Here is a 20988-nt window from a genome sequence, read left to right on the forward strand (position 1 = left end):
TGTTGGCTTTCTATTGTTTGGAAAGGATATAAAATGAAAGTCTGTTTTGTTGCTTTCCTTCATGTCATTTTAGAAAGAATGGACATCCCTGCTAGCCAGAGCAAAATGCTGAAAGACCAAAAACCTTCAGTAAGCGTAAACAATCTGCCTTGGTTCCAAAACCTTTTCTGGTGGTTATGACAACATATGCATCTTTATTCCCGAGAACATTCTAAGCTTTAGATTGTGTGTTATAGTTAACATTTCACATAAAAGTCTTGGAAAATATAGTATACCACGTAATAGCAGGCTTAATATCAGAGATACACACACACTAATCCATAGAACTCAACTTGGTTGGAAATTGAGTATCCACTGTATCTGATCTCTACAAGAGCTGAATCAGATTCTGGGATCAAAGTATTTTGAAGACAGCAGAAAGTTTGGGAGCATTTCTTTATCTTATTGAGAGATCCAGGAGAAGCTTGGCTACAGGACACCTATTACAATACAATATTCCAAGTTATTGTTTTCCCTTGTTTTATGTAACTGCTTTTCTGCACTTTTGTTAAATGGTAAAGTTTCACCCCTGTTTCTTGTGAACCAGCATGATGGGACCACCGTCTTGAATGTTGGTATATATAAAAAAAAACTTAAATAAATAAAATAAATAAATATATTCAACACAGAGGAGCTCTGGTAGTGTTGGTGTTTGGTATTACAGCTGCCCCATATCAAGGATACAGTGCTACAAAGAGGCTCCCCGAACTTAAAGAAACAACAGCCACTGATACCCATAGCATTTATCGCACAGGACATGGACAGTCTCTCCTATCTATGCAAACACTCCACTAATATCAGGAAGGAAAGGAAGGCAAATATCTAAACAAAGCAAAGAGATTTTAATTTTGCTCCAATGAATGGAATTTAGAGAAATTTAAAGAGATTAAAGAAGCAATATATTTTTTTCGTTAAATGAACTCAATATTTTATTTTGGAATGAGTCCACATCAAAAAACCAAATGTGTTTGGCAAGGACAGAACCCAACAAAAATCCACTTTAAAAGCGGAAAACCCTTCCAAAATGGCCCCCAGCTTTGCTCATCCTTGTACATTATTACTGTATCTTTAGTAAGATGACAAATAAAAGAAAGCAAGTTGCAGTCACAATTTATAAAATCTAAGCATCAAAACATATTGTACATTATTCATGAGATTTTTATTTTTTCCTATATCACAGCATTGATTCCAGGTTATAATTATATTCTGTCACAGCATGTGTATATCTCTCTCTTTATATACACAGATATACACACACGCGTACAAAAATAGCTGTGTAAAATATCTATTATAATGTTTGAACTAGTTGCATTTAAGACTAGAAGCGATAACGCCCTAACGCACGCGATAATGGGCTTATCGCGGCGGTAAAATTAAAATTAGGGGAAGGGGTGGAGTTTGGGAGGAGTTAGGGAGGGGTTTAAGAAAAGGGGGTGGCGGCACCGCTGCCGGAGATAATGTTTTGGACATTATCGCCGGCAGTAGTGTGGGAAATAGCACCACCTTTTAACATGGCGCTATGGGGGCGACAGTGTGAGGCACAGCCGCACCTCTGCAGGGGAAACCACACAGCCTTGATGCGGCCGACTGCACACTAGTGCCCTCCCGCCCCAGTTTTCAGCCCCCGCCCCCATTATCACGGCAGATCATCATTCCGCACAGAAAGATGAATGTAGCCCTAAATGACTTACCCCGGGGCGGGTGGGAGGCGTTTCCAGGCTGAGCAGAGTTAGCCGCATAGCTGATATTCGGAGTTAGATGCTTAACCTATGCGGCTTACTCTGGTCGGGCCCTGGGGCTGTCCTAAAGTTATCCAGCTAACTAGCTGAGCCGCACAGCGGCTGAAAATAGACCCCACAATTATTTTGAGTCATAACTGCAGCTAGTGCAAAGCATGGTTCAGAGTTTACAAAGTTGTTCAGAGGACATTACGGAACATCATCCATTATGCAAAACAAAGGGAGATTTTGTAAATCCCACAGAGATTTTGATCACAATAGTAATACATAATATACCCCTTGGTTTCTTATGTTCCTGATACATATTTTAAAATAATTCAAAACAGTTCTCATTTAATAATTAGGTACTAAAAAGATAATTAAATTTACTTACAAAATTAACATATTTCCTTGCACATTTTTTGTATAAATTGTTCAAGTTAAAATAATATTGTACTTTGGAATACATTAATTAGAATCGGACGAAGGTCAACATTTTTATTATGTACTGCTATGATCCAAGCTAATGAGTTGTGCTTCGTAATCGATGTTTGGAATTTTTGATACAAACTCTCAGAGCATGAAATTTGCTTGCTTCTCAGTAAAAATAAAAGTCTTCATTCCCACTGGGAAACATATATTAAAATCAGGAGGAATGCAAGCGTCTAGGGCTTACACGCGCCAACCGTATTTTAAAAACTGCCTACATGTACGCCTACATCTCCTGATGCATGATCATCTTACTCAGAATCAAAATGAGGCAAGGAGTGGGTGGGGGCGTGAGCATTCTAGAGTGGGTCCAAGAGAAGTGCAATCAAATACTTTACTGTCTAGGCGCGTGCCTAGATCTAGTGCCGCATAATTTTACCTCTGCTATGGAGGAGGTATAAGTGTAAAAATAATTTTAAAAAAGCCAGTCCTGAGGGGTTTAAAGGGTCTGTGGTAACTGAGGGGAGTGCAGGGGATTTGGAAGATCTAGCTGTATACTGGATGAACTGATGGAAAAACTGATGAAGTGGGTCTTGGCATGGATGCACGCCAGTTACAAAATTCCCTGATGTATGTGGCCAAAACCTGATCTGTGCGGTTGGGCATGCCTACTTGCAAATTTAGATGCACATATCTGCATACCAAGGCTATTTTATAACTTATGTGCGTATGTGCACATGCATTATGACATTGCCACATTCCTGAGTGTGCACCAAGTGCATGCCCTTTTGAGAGTTACCATCACCTGAGCCTGGTTCACTAAGCTTTTTTCCCCCGTAGACAAAGTAAGGGAAACATGCCTTAGTGAATCAAGCCATAAATATTACATTACTTGATTCAAGCTTTACATAAATGTTTACATTGTTTAATTTATAGGAGTAATTTTCAAAAGCATTGATGCGTATAATGGGCTTTTTTAAAATGGCCCGGGATTGTAGGTAGAAAAGTGTGCACTGAAGCAATTTGACATGCACTTTGTTCTCTACTGCACAGAGGCATTCCCAGGGGTGGAGTTGAAGGTGGGGAAACCATTTATGTACATACTTTCCATTTTCAAAAGTATGCGTGGAAATGTTCATGTGGGCATTTACACCTGCTCTCTAGCAGGCGTGCATGTGTGCACCCATGCCGCGCGAAGGTACATGTGGTTTCACTGATTTTCAAAGTGGGCTTATGCAGAGAATTTGAAAATTAGGGCTGAAATTCGCATGCACAAAGTACACACAGACTTCAGCCTTACCTGGGCTATTTTAAGATTGGGTTCTTTATGTACACGTGCAAGCCTTTTATTGTCAAAATGGCACCTCTCTCTTGTTCTGACTTTATAGTTTTTTATCTGTAGAATTCTTAGCTTGAAGTATCTGTTTACACTGTGTTCTGTTTTGGTTTTTCATTCCTTTGAAATATCGGTTGAAATTTGCAAAACATTTTTTGACCATACAAATTTGCTGCTTTTTTTCCCAATAGATGATTTTGCATGCCCGGGGATCCATCACCATACACGGCACTTATTTGCAGGGTTCATGTATGGATTCTGGGTGCATGAGAAGGCATCAGCAAACTCGGGAAAATTCTGCAAAGATCCTAATACCCTGTTAAAAAAAGACAAGAATTCTTTAGTACCCAAGTGCTTTGTAAACACGATTTCACACCTTTCTTTTCCCTGTATCGTTCGGTTTGCTGCACCACACAAATACCTCCTCCTGAAAATCATGCTACATGGTCAAGCTTTTCAGATGAGACAGAGGCTGGAAAGAAAGATTCTACTAACCTGTTCCTCTAACCAGCCCCTACCCCACTGGATAGTAGGGGTGTGCATTCGGATTGACCGCATTAGTAAAACGCAACTCATATTTTTTTTTTACTTAAAAAATTGATTCGACATAAACGATCGGATTTCCCACATATCGAACATAGATATGTTCGATATGTGGGAAATCGCGATTGTTGAGCCAAAATAAAAATATAAACCCCCTCACCCTCCTTAATCCCCCCCCCCCCCGACTTACCACAACTCCCTGGTGATGGAGCGAGGAGTGAGGACGCCATTTCTGCAATCCTTGGCGAGAAGCATGTGACGTCGGCGGCACGTCGAGTGACGCCGGCGTCACGTGATTCCCGGCTCGTTCGCGCCGGACGGCTCGTTCGGCCCAAAAAGAACTTTTGGCCAGCTTGGGGGGGCCTCCTGACCCCCCCAAGCTGGCCAAAAGTTCTTTTTGGGCCAAACGCGCCGTCCGGCGCGAACGAGCCGGGAATCACGTGGCGCCGCGTCACTCAGACGCGACGTCACGTGATTCCCGGCAAGTTCGCGCCGGACGGCTCGTTCGGCGCGAACAAGCCGGGAATCACGTGACGCCGACGTCACGTGATTCCCGACAAGTTCGCGCCGGACGGCTCGTTCGGCCCAAAAGAACTTTTGGCCAGCTTGAGGGGGTCAGGAGGCCCCCCCCAAAGCTGGCCAAAAGTTCTTTTTGGGCCGAACGAGCCGTCCGGCGCGAACTTGCCGGGAATCACGTGACGTCGCGTCTGAGTGACGCGGCGCTACGTGATTCCCGGCTCGTTCGCGCCGGACGGCTCGTTCGGCCCAAAAAGAACTTTTGGCCAGCTTGGGGGGGTCAGGAGGCCCCCCCAAGCTGGCCAAAAGTTCTTTTTGGGCCGAAAGAGCCGTCCGGCGCGAACGAGCCGGGAATCACGTGACGCCGCGTCACTCGACGTGCCACCGACGTCACATGCTTCTCGCCAAGGATTGCAGAAATGACGTCCTCACTCCTCGCTCGATCACCAGGGAGTTGTGGTAAGTCTGGGGGGGGGATTAAGGAGGGTGAGGGGGTTTAATTTTTTTTTTTGCACATATGTACATATACCCAACTCATTGGATTTTTTTTATGTCCATATTGGCCGCAAGTGGGACCCCCTTTCGGACATAAAAAATATGAACATAAAATTTTGCTCTGCACATCCCTACTGGATAGTTTGCTCAGTATGTAGGCGGCGTAAACTATAGAACAAGGCCTCAGAAGTTGTGGGAATCAGGGATGTGAGAGGATGACCTTAGGGGGAGGGCAATTTTCTATGGAATTTATCTAGGGAAAGAGATATGTACCCTTCTCAAATGCAGCTAAATAGTACTCTAGCTTCCAAATCATGCATTGGCCAACTGAACAAGAGATGTTTAAGTGGGCCTGTGTTAGTAAGGGAGAGAAATAGTAGGCGGCCAGGCACATTTCTGACTGTCGGCACACCACATCATCCCCACTTGGCCACCCACACAAATAGCAGGTACAAGTTACGTGGAGGTTTGAAGTGCGCATACTTTACGCTAGCTAATTTTCAAAGGGGAACAATGCACATCATATCCCCTTTAAAAATACATAAAATACTCACATTGCAATTGTCTGTATAGTTTGCAGCTCTGCGGGCTACTTGAAAATTGCCCCTTAGGTGGCTAAATTTGTAACATCTCACACAAGTTAGCCAGAAAATATGTACATGTTCTTATGTTCTTACATAAGTTACTCCAATTTTCAAAGCGGGCTTATGTGCATAATTCTGCTTTGAAAAGGATTCCGGTAAAACTACACAGACACAATTTCTCCTGCTTTATTACACGTGTGGTTTTGCCAAGAGAATAAGTGCGCATACTTTTTGAAACCAAAACCTCTGTGCAGGTCCAACCTCCACCCCCTGGAACAGGTCTCCACTATGAACATAAATGTACATGCATGCAGTATGTATATGTGCAATTTTACGCACGCATCCGTTGCACAGTTTTCTAAAGGGTCATTTCTGTGGGCAAAGCAATACTGTAGCTGCAGAAGTCCCTTTGAAATTTAGCCTCCTTATGTATAATGCTACCGAGAAGGGACTGAGGGCAAGGTACATGTGCCAAGGGGATGGAATTGGACAACTACTTACATTTCTACTTTTACTATATATGGACTTTTCCTATTATGACATTTTTTCAACCAAAAAGAGTTTACTTCTATTTTCTTTTAACTGTCCCATTTCCCCTTTGTGGCCTATGAAGGACTACAAAATCACATTTCACTATGTTTAAATGGGGCAGTGTAGTAAGTGAAGCTTGGTAAACAAAAAAGAATAGATGCTTTGATCTTTTTCAAATATTTATTAAAGTAGAGACGTGTTCATAAAAATGCCCAACTCAGGCCGAGTTTCACAACTCAACAGCCGCTGCCTCAGGGGCTTAGACAATCAAGAATCTCAGATGAATGAAAGTGGTGTGAAATCATCAAAGGAAGGTCACTATGAACCAACGCTGAAAGATTACTTGCAAAACGCTGTCATGTATTCTGTCTCTACTCGCGGGGGCGGGGTCAGCTGGGGATTACACACCGGCAGTCAGCTGGCGTGTGCAACTTACTTCAGCCCCAGGGCTGAAGTAAGTTTTGTAACAAAAAAAGAAAACGAAAAAGGTAGGGGGGAAAGGGTGGGGGAGGTAGGGGAAGGGAAGGTGGGGTGGGAGGTAGGGAAGTTCCCTCCGAGGCTACTCTGATTTTGGAGGGGCCTGGGAGGGAACGGGGAAAGGCAGCGTGGCTCGGCACACGCAAGGTGCACAATTGTGCATCCCCTTGCATGCGCTGGGTAGCGTGCACACCTTTTAAAATCTACCTCTTATTGAATATAAGTACATTCAAGTTATTGAATATACATACATTCTTGAATATTTACTGCATTATTGGAGAAATTATTTACCTGATAATTTCATTTTCAGGACTAGTGGGTTTATTCTCCCCTGCCAGCAAATGGAGATGGAGCAAGCTGATGTCAGAGTATATATATTCCTGCAGTGACCCCCTAGCCTGCCAGTATTCTCTTCCAAATGAAATTGATATCATATTCAGTACACACAAATAGTTTTACAAGTGTGTGGTAAGATTTTATAGTAAGTCGAATGTTTTTTAGGTTTTTGTTTTAGAAAATATTTCTCATATTCTATATCTGGTTGTTCCAGTTCCTGATTTTTGGTCTTGTATAAGTTCTCTGTGCCTGATACTTATAACATGCTCAGAAAGTGTAAATGGTTTCTCTCCTCTATGTTTTCCATTCTGCCTGTATTTCTTTCTTAACAGGGTGTAAGAACCAGGCTGGGATCATTGCAGAGCGGTTAGAACAAAACAAAGAACCATAAAATAGATGTAGGGGAAGAGATTTTTTTTTCTAAATTTTCTACTTTTTTGCTGGGGTAAAGCAAATACCCCAGCACAAAAAGAAGAAACAGCAGCAAACAACACAGAAGCACCAATACTCCCATGATATTAGGCAGACATAAATAAGCAGAGCAGTAGTCTCAAGATCTCTGTGATGTTATAAGGGGCAGGGCAGGCAGGTAGAGCATTAACAGGCCCCTGTGGTGGTATAAAGGGCATGGCAAGTAGGCATGTGGCAGCACCTTGCAAATCCCCTATGTTGGTATAAGAGGAAATGCAGCAAGGCATACGCCTGGAAGTCCTCTATGGTGGTATAAGGGACATGGCAGGTAAGCATGTGCTAGCAAGTCCCCTATGGTAGAATTAAGGGCATGGCAGCTAGACATCAGAATCAAGTTCCCTATGATGGTCCTTGAAGTATGGCAGGTAAGCCTAAAGCAATAAGTCCCCTATGATGGTACAAGGGCATGCTGTCAAGATCCCTTTGGTGGAATTAGGGGCATGATAGGTAGGCATGTGCCAGCAAGTCTCCCATGTTGGTATTAGGGGTATGACAACTATATATGATTCAGAAAGCCCCTTATGGTGGCACCAGGGGTATAGCAGGTAGGTGCAAGGAACAAGTCTCCTATGGTGGAACTAGGGATATGGCAGCTGGGCATCAAGCAACAGACAGACATGACAATGACTACAGAAGGATTGCACACTTTGTACAGCACATCTCAGATCTGCTCAGTTTTCAAGATCAGTGTCCCTGGATTACAGAGCAGCAATAGGTTGGTTTCGAAAAAGTGTATTACTGTGATACATTGTCTCTTTGACAGCATGTCCTGCCAAGTTCTGATAAGGCATATATGACTCACTGGGCTGCATGCTAATAGCTATACTGTAACAATGCTTATCTGATTGTATTGTACCTGTTATTCTTCATAGACTTTAATGGCCATAGAAAGGAAAAACGTAGACTGTACCTGTTATTCTTCATAGACTTTAATGGCCATAGAGGGGAAAAAACAAATGAAATTAATAGGATTCATTTTAATTTGAGAGTCCCTCTCAAGTCATTTCAGGAACTCCCAAAAGAAATGAATTGGACCCAATTTATCTTGGAATGGCCATTCGTTTTAAACAAATGGGGATCCCTAGTGATTGGGTGGAAAATCTGGGTGAATTGAGCAGGGGAAGGAGTTCAAGAAGGTTTCAATGACCTGGGAAAGGACTGGTAAATTGGTGGACTATTTCATAAACCTGTTAATCTAATTTATGCGTGCATGTTTTAAAATTACCCGATTTACGCATGTAAATCGGGACTTACATAAGTCTTACTTTACTTTTGCACGTAAAATATACATGCATACATTTTTAAAATAGGTAGGAAAAGTACACATGCTTAAGGCACTGATATATATGGTTTCAATGCATTGCATGTATTCGTGTGCACACCTACATATGAGCATACCTTCTGGGGTAGAGATACATGTATTTTATAAAACGTGCGTATATCATGCACGTGTTATAAAATATTTAAATAGATCTTTTTGTGGCCATAAATGCATGTATATGCCATCACATGCATTTGTTTGAATGTTATACTCCCTGAGGTTGATATTCAAAAGCCATTTAGATGAATAACTGAAAAATTATCCATCTAAAAGGCTACCTGCAATATTGAAAGCTATATTCATCTAAATTCTAGCCGCATAATGAGTTAAACATAGAAACATAAAAATGACAGCAGAAAAGGACAAACAGTCCATCAAATTTGCCCTGTAAGCTTAAGGTAGTAACTGGCAGGCTGTGCAGTTTACTCCCATGTTTCTCTTAAGGATAGTAACTGCCATTCCATGCAGTTATCCCTGAGCCTTACGATAAGCCATAAAAATTGCAGCTAGCAACATTTTTTACTGGGTGATGAGCTTTCTTGAAAATTCAGACATTGTTGCTTGATGTGCTTCGCTTATGGACTTGACCATTGAAGCAGTCTTATGCTTTTTCCCTTATGTCTGCGTATCAGTACCCCAGACCATAGAAGTCAGGCCCTCTTGGTTATTGCCTAAATCCAATTCCCCTTTTCCCCTGCAGCTGAAGTGGAAAGCAATGTTGCAGTTGCATTAAATGCATCAAGGCTTATTGGTTAAGGATAGTAAACTCCATGCTTTCTGATAAGGGAATTTAGCCACACAAGTCAGGGTCATTTCGGGTGCATGCAAGAAGCATTTCCGGGTGGAGTAGAATTAGCCGCATAACTTATGTGGCTAACTCTGTTATTCAGAGTTAGCTGCTTAACCTACGCGGATAACTCTGGTCAGGCTTTAGGGCTGTCCTAAGTTAGCCGGTTTATTTGGCTAACTAGCCAAGCTGCACAGTGGCTGAAAATGGACCCTGCTGTTTCTATGAAAGAAAAAAGAAATAGCAGAACAATAGTGAAAACAATACATACCCTCACCAGAATTTCAAATCCCATGGGGAGGTAGAAGGCCAGTGGATACTTTATATTTATTTATTTTTATTTACATTGTAAAATTTCTAAATCTCAGTAAACTTTTAGCCCGAGGCGGCTTATGTTATTAAAAACATTCACAATGAAAGACAAACAGGTATAAGTCACACAGTACAGTACAAACTATTTCAATGCTCTAAAAATAACTGAAAGCAACTAGGTGTGAATTACATCACAAAAAGTCAGAGTATTTCAATGCTTTGGACAGAACAGATTAAAAGCCTTGAAAAAAGTATTTCAGTGCTCTGGATTAAAAGGCTTGGAGAAGATAAAAGTCTTCAGTGCCTTTTTAAACCTTTTGGAGCAAGGTTTCTCTATCCCAGGTGATCTGGGATAGAGTTCCACAACTGCGGGCCAGCAACCGAAAAGGCTCTTTTCCGTGCAATGTCCAGTCTAGCCAGTTTTGCTACTGGAACCTTGAGAAGGTTCTTTGTAGAGGATTGGGGGCCTGCAAGTTCATTTTGAAAATGTCTTGTCCAGTGAGGGCTGGAGGTGCACAAGCACCTACAGAGTTTGCAGTTGCAAGCTCCCCATTGGGAAGTACATGTGGGGCAGTCAAAATAAATTACTTACACATACTTTGCTGGGATGGCCCTAGGGCCACTCTAGCCTCACTCCCCCTCTCCCTGCTTCATTTCCTGTGGGGAAAAGCATGCACACTCTGGATGCTGCTGAAGTGGGGTACAGAACCATTTTGAGAGGGTCTTTCTCTGTAGGAAAACATTCATTTACCATGGGAGAATCCTTCTCAAAATTGCCTCCCTTCTCCCAAGGCAAAATGGAGAGGAGCTAGAAAGATGGAACGACAGAGGAAATGGGAAATGAAAAGAGAATAGCAGAAATGTGCTTGCCCTTTGCAACGTCAAACCTTAGAAAAAGTCATTAGTTGTAGAATAAGAGATTACTGTTCTTTATTTACTTTATATGCCTTTCCTGGAAGGAAGTAATTGTATCTGTATATAAGCAGGATGTCAACAATATAATAAACGTTACAGTAGTTTGCTGATTATAGATGACTGGGAAAGATTTTACTGCACCACTCTGGTGCCAGTGATATGGAGCCTGCAGATACTGTTTTGCTGTGATTGTAGTTTTCTGCTTCCAACATATCTACTTGCAAATAAACAAAGAGGTTTAGTTCAACTCCGGTACATTCCTTGTGAACTGTTCAAAACCTTTATTGGGTTCCATTGCTGGCAATGTGAAGATATAATATTAAACACCTTTTGCTATATATTAAGACCCATAGATGACAATATTCAGAAAAACATAGAATAGAATAGATATCTGGCTAAATGTAGCCAGATAAATTATCCTGTATATTCAGTGGGATAAATATTCCATATTCCTGATTAAAAGTATCCAGCAACCTTTAGCTCACAACCCACAGCACCTACAGGTGATGCCTGTGACCTTCAAACAGCAAGCACAAAATCTCTACATATTCTATGGCTCTTGTTTTAGTGCATTCAGGTAAAACTCATTGAACATAAGAACATAAGAACATAAGAAAATGCCATACTGGGTCAGACCAAGGGTCCATCAAGCCCAGCATCCTGTTTCCAACAGTGGCCAATCCAGGCCATAAGAACCTGGCAAGTACCCAAAAACTAAGTCTATTCCATGTAACCATTGCTAATGGCAGTGGCTATTCTCTAAGTGAACTTAATAGCAGGTAATGGACTTCTCCTCCAAGAACTTATCCAATCCTTTTTTAAACACAGCTATACTAACTGCACGAACCACATTCTCTGGCAACAAATTCCAGAGTTTAATTGTGCGTTGAGTAAAAAAGAACTTTCTCCGATTAGTTTTAAATGTGCCCCATGCTTACTTCATGGAGTGTCCCCTAGTCTTTCTACTATCCGAAAGAGTAAATAACCGATTCACATCTACCCGTTCTAGACCTCTCATGATTTTAAACACCTCTATCATATCCCCCCTCAGTCGTCTCTTCTCCAAGCTGAAAAGTCCTAACCTCTTTAGTCTTCCCTCATAGGGGAGTTGTTCCATTCCCCTTATCATTTTGGTAGCCCTTCTCTGTACCTTCTCCATCGCAATTATATCTTTTTTGAGATGCGGCGACCAGAATTGTACACAGTATTCAAGGTATGGTCTCACCATGGAGTGATACAGAGGCATTATGACATTTTCTGTTTTATTCACCATTCCTTTTCTAATAATTCCCAACATTCTGTTTGCTTTTTTGACTGCCGCAGCACACTGAACCGACGATTCAATGTGTTATCCACTATGACACCTAGATCTCTTTCTTGGGTTGTAGCACCTAATATGGAACCCAACATCGTGTAATTATAGCATGGGTTATTTTTCCCTATATGCATCACCTTGCACTTATCCACATTAAATTTCATCTGCCATTTGGATGCCCAATTTTCCAGTCTCACAAGGTCTTCCTGCAATTTATCACAATCTGCTTGTGATTTAACTACTCTGAACAATTTTGTGTCATCTGCAAATTTGATTATCTCACTCGTCGTATTTCTTTCCAGATCATTTATAAATATATTGAACAGTAAGGGTCCCAATACAGATCCCTGAGGCACTCCACTGTCCACTCCCTTCCACTGAGAAAATTGCCCATTTAATCCTACTCTCTGTTTCCTGTCTTTTAGCCAGTTTGCAATCCACGAAAGGACATCGCCACCTATCCCATGACTTTTTACTTTTCCTAGAAGCCTCTCATGAGGAACTTTGTCAAACGCCTTCTGAAAATCCAAGTATACTATATCTACCGGTTCACCTTTATCCACATGTTTATTAACTCCTTCAAAAAAGTGAAGCAGATTTGTGAGGCAAGACTTGCCCTGGGTAAAGCCATGCTGACGTTGTTCCATTAAACCATGTCTTTCTATATGTTCTGTGATTTTGATGTTTAGAACACTTTCCACTATTTTTCCTGGCACTGAAGTCAGGCTAACCGGTCTGTAGTTTCCCGGATCGCCCCTGGAGCCCTTTTTAAATATTGGGGTTACATTTGCTATCCTCCAGTCTTCAGGTACAATGGATGATTTTAATGATAAGTTACAAATTTTTACTAATAGGTCTGAAATTTCATTTTTTAGTTCCTTCAGAACTCTGGGGTGTATACCATCTGGTCCAGGTGATTTACTACTCTTCAGTTTGTCAATCAGGCCTACCACATCTTCTAGGTTCACCGTGATTTGATTCAGTCCATCTGAATCATTACCCATGAAAACCTTCTCCATTACGGGTACCTCCCCAACATCCTCTTCAGTAAACACCGAAGCAAAGAAATCATTTAATCTTTCCGCGATGGCCTTATCTTCTCTAAGTGCCCCTTTAACCCCTCGATCATCTAACGGTCCAACTGACTCCCTCACAGGCTTTCTGCTTCGGATACTGTATTCCAAAGTTTAAAAAAAAAATTGTATTAAAGCAAATTAAAACTTGAAGAGACTTATCTTTGCATAATCTTTGCATTATCTTGGTTAAAAACAGTACTCTTTATGCAGCCTTACGTGGCCTGATTGTAACTTTAGACTTAAGTGTCTATATTCAAAACAAAATAGCTGCTAAGTGGTCAACAATTCACCCCCCCCCCCCAAAAAAAAAAAAAAAAAGGTCCCTTGTGGGCCTGGTGGCACAAACCCTGACCCAATATATCACACATGGATCGCACTGGCCTGAGCCTCCCCCCCACTCCCCCAAACCCCTCTGATAGCATTTTAAAAATAACAATGGTAGGGATCTGGGGCTGGCTTTCATCCCACTTCCTGGTTCAGCATAATTTGTAATTATTTGTAAGAAGATAATTTTAGGCAGCTTAGCTAGATTCCCAGAAGACTTTGTGAAGCGAGGAGAGCTAATGGATCAGAACAGGCCCCGAGGACTGATGATTGTAGATCAATAAATATACATTATCTAAAATTTAAGTACAAGGATTGCAAAGACATGACACTATCACTGTCTTTGTTTCCCCTTCATTCCTGAGACTCCCTGGCACCAATGAGCTGATAGTTAAGATAAGCTCAAAAGATATCTGGTGTCTCTTAACAATTGTCTTGGTAAGAATTAAGGGTGGGGAAGATCAGAGACTAGTACTGAACTACTTTCCTTAATGAGTTGGTTGTAGATCTTTTGTTAAAGTGCAAACAGAACACCTAACTTGCAGACACTGGACTAAAGTCAGAGGGGTAAATTTTTAAAGGGCCACATGGGTGTCCATATGCACGCGGTTCCCGGCATGCGCACATGGACATGCCAATTTTATAACATGCGCGCATTGCCGTGTGCATGTTATAAAATCCGATACCCGCATGCACATGTGCACCCGATTTTATAGGTTCCGACTCGTGCATGCTGGGGGGGGGGGGTATTTTATGAAAAATGCGGGCTACATAATCGGGCCTTTGCCCAGTTCCCTCCTGGTCCTCTCATCAGAAAACCTTGTTCTGGAGAAATCCTCAGCTCTCATTTATCCAAAGAACTAGCCCAACTAAACCTCTCTGACATCAACACAGCCACTTCTTCGTGGATCAACATCACTAACAGGGTGGCTGATCAAGTATGCCCCATGATCACAAAAATGCTCCATCCAGAAAAGGACAACAGGAAACCCTGGTTCACACCTGAGTTGAAGTCACTCAAACAAGAGCTCAGATGTAAGGAACACAGGTGGCAAAAAAACCCGTCCACAACTACCCTACTGGCGTACAAATCTTGCCTAAACTCTTACAGAAACATCATCAACAGAACCAAGAAAGAATTCTTCTCAAGAAAGATCCACCACTTTATCTTCGACTCTAGAGCTCTGTTCTCCTATGTATCTGCCCTTACTAAACCAACTACTCCCCTTATTCCAGATGCACAAGCATCCAACAAAGCCAATGAACTGGCGCTCTACGTCGAGAAAAAAATAGACACCCTCCTCGCCCCTCTCAAGGGGCCCTCTCCTCAACCAAACTACTCATCCACCACCGGCCCACATCAAGCACACCATATCCCCCAGCAACAAAAAATAACCACAGCTTCAATGGCCTCCCTTGAGCAGACGTCTGCCTTAGAAATCGAAAACATACTAAGGAAGATGAAGCCCTCATCCCACCCACTAGACCACATCCCCTCCAATCTACTGTTCTCCATTCCCAATATCATCGCCAAACCGATAGCAGACATCATAAACTGCTCGCTTTCACAAGGCCAAGTCCCGGACCAACTCAAACTTGCAATACTCAAACCCCTCCTTAAAAAACCTAACCTTCCACCAACTGACCCAGCTAACTTCAGACCAATCGCCAACCTCCCAATGATTGCTAAAATCATGGAGAAGGTTGTAAACAGACAACTATCTGAATTCTTAGAAGAAAATGACATTCTAACTTCAAACCAATTCGGTTTTCGAAAATCTCTGAACACGGAATCGCTACTAGCTTCGCTTTCTGATAACATACTCATCAATCAGGAAAAAGGTCAACCTTTCCTTCTCGTCTTACTGGACCTCTCCTCAGCGTTCGACACCGTGAACCATTCCTGCCTCCTTCAGCGTCTAGCAGATATTGGTATAAAAGGTACAGCTCTCAACTGGTTCAATTCCTTCCTTGAAAACAGGCAATACAAGGTTAGGATTAACAACAAAGAGTCACTCCCCATCAGATCAAAACTGGGAGTACCCCAAGGATCATCCCTCTCACCGACACTATTTAATATCTATCTCCTTCCACTCTGCCATCTACTATCCAGCCTCAAGCTGACACACTTCCTATACGCGGATGACATTCAGATCCTCATCCCAATAGTGGAATCCCTCCACAAGACGTGGTCGTACTGGAACAGCTGCCTTTCAGCAATTAAAAACCTGCTAACAAACCTCAACCTCGTGTTAAATACTAGCAAAACCGAAATCCTCATAATAGCTCCAGACAATTGCACTCTGCTCAACCCCCCGAGTTCCTCCCAACTCTCCTTCACATCAATTGACCACACGCCGCAAGTAAGAGATCTCGGGGTGCTTTTAGACAACCAACTCAACTTCACCAAGTTCATAAATAATACTACCAAGGACTGCTTCTTCAAATTGCAAGTCTTAAAAAAATTAAAACCTCTTCTTCATTTCCAAGACTTCTGCCTGGTCCTACAATCCTTCATCCTCCCCAAGCTGGACTATTGCAACTCTCTCCTCCTGGGCCTGCCCGCCAGCTCCATTAAACCACTTCAGATGGTACAGAATGCAACAGCCAGAATCCTCACTAACACCAAAAAACGGGACCACATCACACCTATCCTCCAAAACCTTCACTGGCTGCCGATAAAATTTAGGATACAATTCAAAACCCTCATGATGATACACAAGGCTCTGCACAACATCTCCCCCCTCAACCTTTCCTTCCAACTACAGCAACACATTTCCAAGAAACCAATCAGAAGTGCATACCAGAACATGCTTCATACCCAGCCGGCGAAAACCTCACTGAGGAAACGAGCTCTGTCAACGGCAGGTCCCCCTCTCTGGAACTTGCTCCCACCAGACCTCCGCCAAGAACAGTGCATTCGGACATTCAAAAAAACTAAAGACTTGGCTATACACCCAAGCTTTTCCCTGAGAGCTAAAATCCGGATGATGCGATAGACGATATACTTACCTCGGTACTTATGTTTCAGAGTTTGGCACCCAGTTACATTTAATCGAGTTTATGAATGTCTCCCCAAAAGCTTTTCCCTGTCCACCTATGTTAAGGTATTCCGCCCCTGTGGCGACTGTTAAGGTATTCCACCCCTGTGGCGACTGTTCAATGTTATTCCGCCCCTGAGGCGACTGTTTTAATGTTTCCCGCCCCTGAGGTGACTGTTTTAATGTGACTGTTTTAATGTATTCCGTCCCTGAGGCGAATGTTCAGTTCCTTGTAAACCGGTGCGATATGTATGCTATAAAGGAACATCGGTATATAAAAATTAAAAATAAATAAATAAATAAATAAATTTAAAAACCCCTATCCTTCCTCCCTTTTCCCCTCTCCACCATGACCTCTAATCCCCATCTAATCAATCTGATCTTTTTTGTTTTGTTACTTACTTCCGTTCAGTAGCAGAAGTATTCTTTATCCTTCCACTTATCCTTTATCCTTCCACTTCCACTTATCCTTTATCCTTCCACTTCCACTTATCCTTTATCCTTCCACTTATCCTTTATCCTTCCACTTATCTCCCATCTTGTTCCTTTGCTACCCTGTTTCATGTAACTTACTTTTCATTTTCTAATTCTTTTGTTATAACCCCGTTACATGTAAACCGATGTGATATGCAAATGAATGTCGGTATAAAAAAGTTTTTAAATAAATAAAATAAATAAGGGTAAAATTTCTAGGAACATGTTTTCAGATCACTTTAACCCTGCTCTTGCCGACGTCTACAATTAGCCAAATAAGTTATTTGTCTTACTCCAAATATCAGAGTTAGCTGGGTAAGTTATTCAGCTAACTTAACTCTACCCCCAAAATGCCCCTTACTTATTCAGCTAGACTTTATCCAGATAATGACTTATCCAGCTAAAATGTATAAAATTGACACTTAGCTGGATAACTTGTGAGTTTTCTAGCTAAATGCCTTTGAATATTACCCTCATAATTATTAATAAAGGAAAAAAAAAACCCTTGTATTTCAGCACCTACTTAAGAAGTTTCTAATAATGATTAATTATAATTACTCTCTAAACTCTACAAACCTGAATTTTCCTGGGCTGTGTACATCTGTTTTTATGGAGTTGACAGCATATTCCGGTCTATATGTTCCACACCACACCTACCAACATATGAAAAAGAAAATGACATTAACCAGTTTTCCAAGCTCCAAATTGTTTTTGAAAAGAGATTCTGCTTTTTATTTAATCTAAAATGATTGATATTTATGTATGACTTGCGACAGTGAATCACTATGGAACTCACTGTTTTGTATAAAATCAACTTAGGTTTAGTGCAGAGTTTTAGAAGTCATATTAGTCCCGGTGAAAGCTGGATCCTTTGTAGATTACTATCCATTTTGAAGCCTACATGATAAAGCGTACACAAAATATGTTTTAGTGTGCAACTTGGCAAAATTTTAACATGCAGGTTAAAATGGGACTTAACATGCTAGTCAATAAATTTTACCAAGGACGTGCAACGGGAGAGGAGGGGGCGGGTTGGCAGAATTTTTATGGGACTTGGGAGGGAAAGTCAGGAAATTCCCCTGCAAACCAACCCTTTCACTTCAGCCTGGTTAGCACTGAGGGGTTTTGTGGCAGTGTGCTTGATAAATAGTTAACACTTGGTCTGCGGCAAGTGTTATTTTTTTTTGGCTTTATCAGTTCCATAGTAAATAGCAAGTGGAGCTCAACATACTATGCTAATAACTGTGTCTCATTTGCATATGATCTTCCCTGATTTATATTCGGCATGCCCACATTAATATGTTGAGGGGACCATCTTAATGTTCTTGTTAAGGAGACGATGTACTTACCTGCAGAGGGATCTGTGGGAATGGCCTAGTAATGTAGAAAGTATCTTGTAATACCAGTTCATTTGCATATTATGCATAGCATGTTCATGAGAGGGCTACAGCTGGAGCCGGGGGGAGGGGGGGAGTTGAGAAACAAAGTGAGAAGCCTGGGGGTGGACAGAGAACCAGACAGTGGGAGAGAAGGTAAGAAAGAAAGTAAGAGAGGGAATACAAGGAAAGTAACATAGTAACATAATAATCTCGCAGAAAAGGATGGCCCATCCAGTTTGCCCAGCAAGCTTCATATGGTAGTACATGTTACACTGTGCAGATTACCCCATGTTTCTCTTAAGGGTAGCAGCTACTAGAGATGTGAATTGGTACTGGAATCGATTCAGATTCCGGTTCCGATTCACATTGAGTTTTTTTTTTCGTCTGGCCCAATCGCGGTTTTGTTTATCGGCTGCACCCGAGCCAATAAACAAAAAACCCACCCCGACCCTTTAAAACTAATCCCTTAGCTTCCCCCACCCTCCCGACCCCCCCCAAAAACATTTTACAGGTACCTGGTGGTCCAGTGGGGGTCCAGGGAGCGATCTCCCGCTCTCGGGCCGTCGGCTGCCACTAATAAAAATGGTGCCGATGGCTTTTGCCCTTACCATGTGACAGGGTATCCATGCCATTGGCCGGCCCCTGTCACATGGAAGGAGCACTGGATGGCCGGTGCCATCTTTAAAAATGGTGTGGGCCATCCAGTGCTCCTACCATGTGACAGGGGCCGGCCAATGGCACGGATACCCTGTCACATGGTAAGGGCCATCGGCGCCATTTTGATTAGTGGCAGCCGACGGCCCGGGAGTGGGAGATCGCTCCCGGGACCCCCACTGGACCACCAGGTACCTGTAAAAAGTTTTTTTGGGGGGTCGGGAGGGTGGGGGAAGCTAAGGGATTAGTTTTCAAGGGTCGGGATGGGTTTAGGGGTTATTTTTGTGTGCCGTTTTTCCCGTCCTCCCCCAAAACGATAAGAGAATCCCCATGAACAATATCATGGGGTTTTCCTATCGTTTTGGGGGAGCCCCCGATTTCTGACGATTTTGAAAATATCGATGATATTTTCAATCGTCCGAAGCCCAATTCACATCCCTAGCAGCTACCTCTCTGTGCGGTTTATTAGATGAGCCATCTTGAAAATTCAGACAGTGCTGATGTATTTTGCTTATGGAGTTGGCCTTAGAAGCAGTCCTGTACTTTTTTTATTTACATCTGTATATCAATACACCAGACTGTAAAAGTCAGGGCTTGGGTTGGTGGTCATTTGAATCCAATTCCACTTCCACCCCTGTCCCCCATTGCTATCAAAGCAGAGAGTGTTGTTGTAGTTGCAACAAAAGCATCAAGGCTTATTGCTTAAGGGTAGTAATCCCTTGCCTTCTATTAAGGGTAGTAATTATTGCTGCATGGTTACCCCCATATTAAGCATGGGGGTAACCATGCAGGTTACCCCCATGCTTAACAGTTCCCCAGACCATAAAAGTTGGAGCCCTCATTGGTTGTTGTCTGAATCCAACTCCCCCTTTCCCCCTGCCATTGAAGCAGAGAGCAATATTGCACTTGTATCAACAGTATCAAGGCTTATTTGTGACGGGGTAGTAACTGCCGCACCAGCAAGTTACCCCATGCCATCTTTTCTTCATTTTCAGCCTCTAGCCTTTAGTGATTCACAGTGTTTATCCCATGCCACTTTGAATTCTTTGACTGTTTTGTCTTCACCACTTTCTCTGGAAGAACATTCCAGGCATCCATCACCTTCTTCATGAAGAATTATTTTCTTGTTTTGGTTCTGAGTCATTGCCCCTGGAGTTTCATTTCGTGACCCCTAGTTCTATTGATTTCTTTCCAATGGAAAAGATTTGAAGTATGTGCATCATTAAAACTTTTCAGGTATCTGAAGGTCTGTATCATATCTGCCCTGCACTTCCTCTCTTCAAGGGTGTACATATTCATATCCTTCAGCCTCTCATAAATCTTCTGATACTGACCTCACACCATTTTGATCGCCCTTCTCTCGACCACTTCCATCCTGTCTCTGTCCTTTTTGAGATATGGGCTCCAGAACTGAACACGATACTCCAGGTGTGGCCTCACCAAGGACTTGAACAAGGGCATTATCACCTCCTTTTTCTTACTGGTTATTCCTTTCTCTATGCAGCCCAGCATTCTTCTGGCTTTTGCTATTGCTTTCATCTCAAAAAAGATATAGTTGCACTGGAGAAGGTACAGAGAAGGGTGACCAAAATGATAAATTGGATGGAACAGCTCCCCTATGAGGAAAGGCTAAAGAGGTTAGGGCTCTTCAGCTTGGAGAAGAGACGGCTGAGGGGAGATAGGATAGAGGTCTTAAAATCATGAGAAGTCTAGTAAATATGATTCAGTTATTTACTCTTTCATATAACAGAAAGACTACGGGACACTCCATGAAGTAGCAAGTAACACATTTAAAACTAATCAGAGAAAATTATTTTTCACTCAATGCAAAATTAAGCTGTGGAATTTCTTTTCTGAGAATGTGGTTAGTACATTTAGTGTAGCTGGGTTTAAAAAAGGTTTGGATAAGTTCATA

General features: G+C 42.1%; 1 protein-coding gene across 3 annotated transcripts in view; it reads right to left on the bottom strand.

Annotated features, from left to right (window-relative positions):
* Nucleotides 1-860: 860 nt before the first annotated feature.
* The window catches only part of MME (membrane metalloendopeptidase), a 189561-nt gene continuing 169433 nt past the window's right edge, over nucleotides 861-20988 (bottom strand). For all 3 annotated transcript variants that reach the window (XM_029615303.1, XM_029615305.1, XM_029615306.1), the window contains exons 22-23: nucleotides 17617-17693; nucleotides 861-3838 (exon numbers count right to left, since the gene is read on the bottom strand). In XM_029615303.1, the coding sequence (XP_029471163.1) occupies nucleotides 3739-3838; nucleotides 17617-17693 (177 nt within the window). In that variant the 3' untranslated portion in view covers nucleotides 861-3738. The remainder of the gene's footprint in view (nucleotides 3839-17616; nucleotides 17694-20988) is intronic.

The sequence above is a fragment of the Rhinatrema bivittatum genome, chromosome 9, assembly GCF_901001135.1.
Source record: "Rhinatrema bivittatum chromosome 9, aRhiBiv1.1, whole genome shotgun sequence".
NCBI lineage: Eukaryota > Metazoa > Chordata > Amphibia > Gymnophiona > Rhinatrematidae > Rhinatrema > Rhinatrema bivittatum.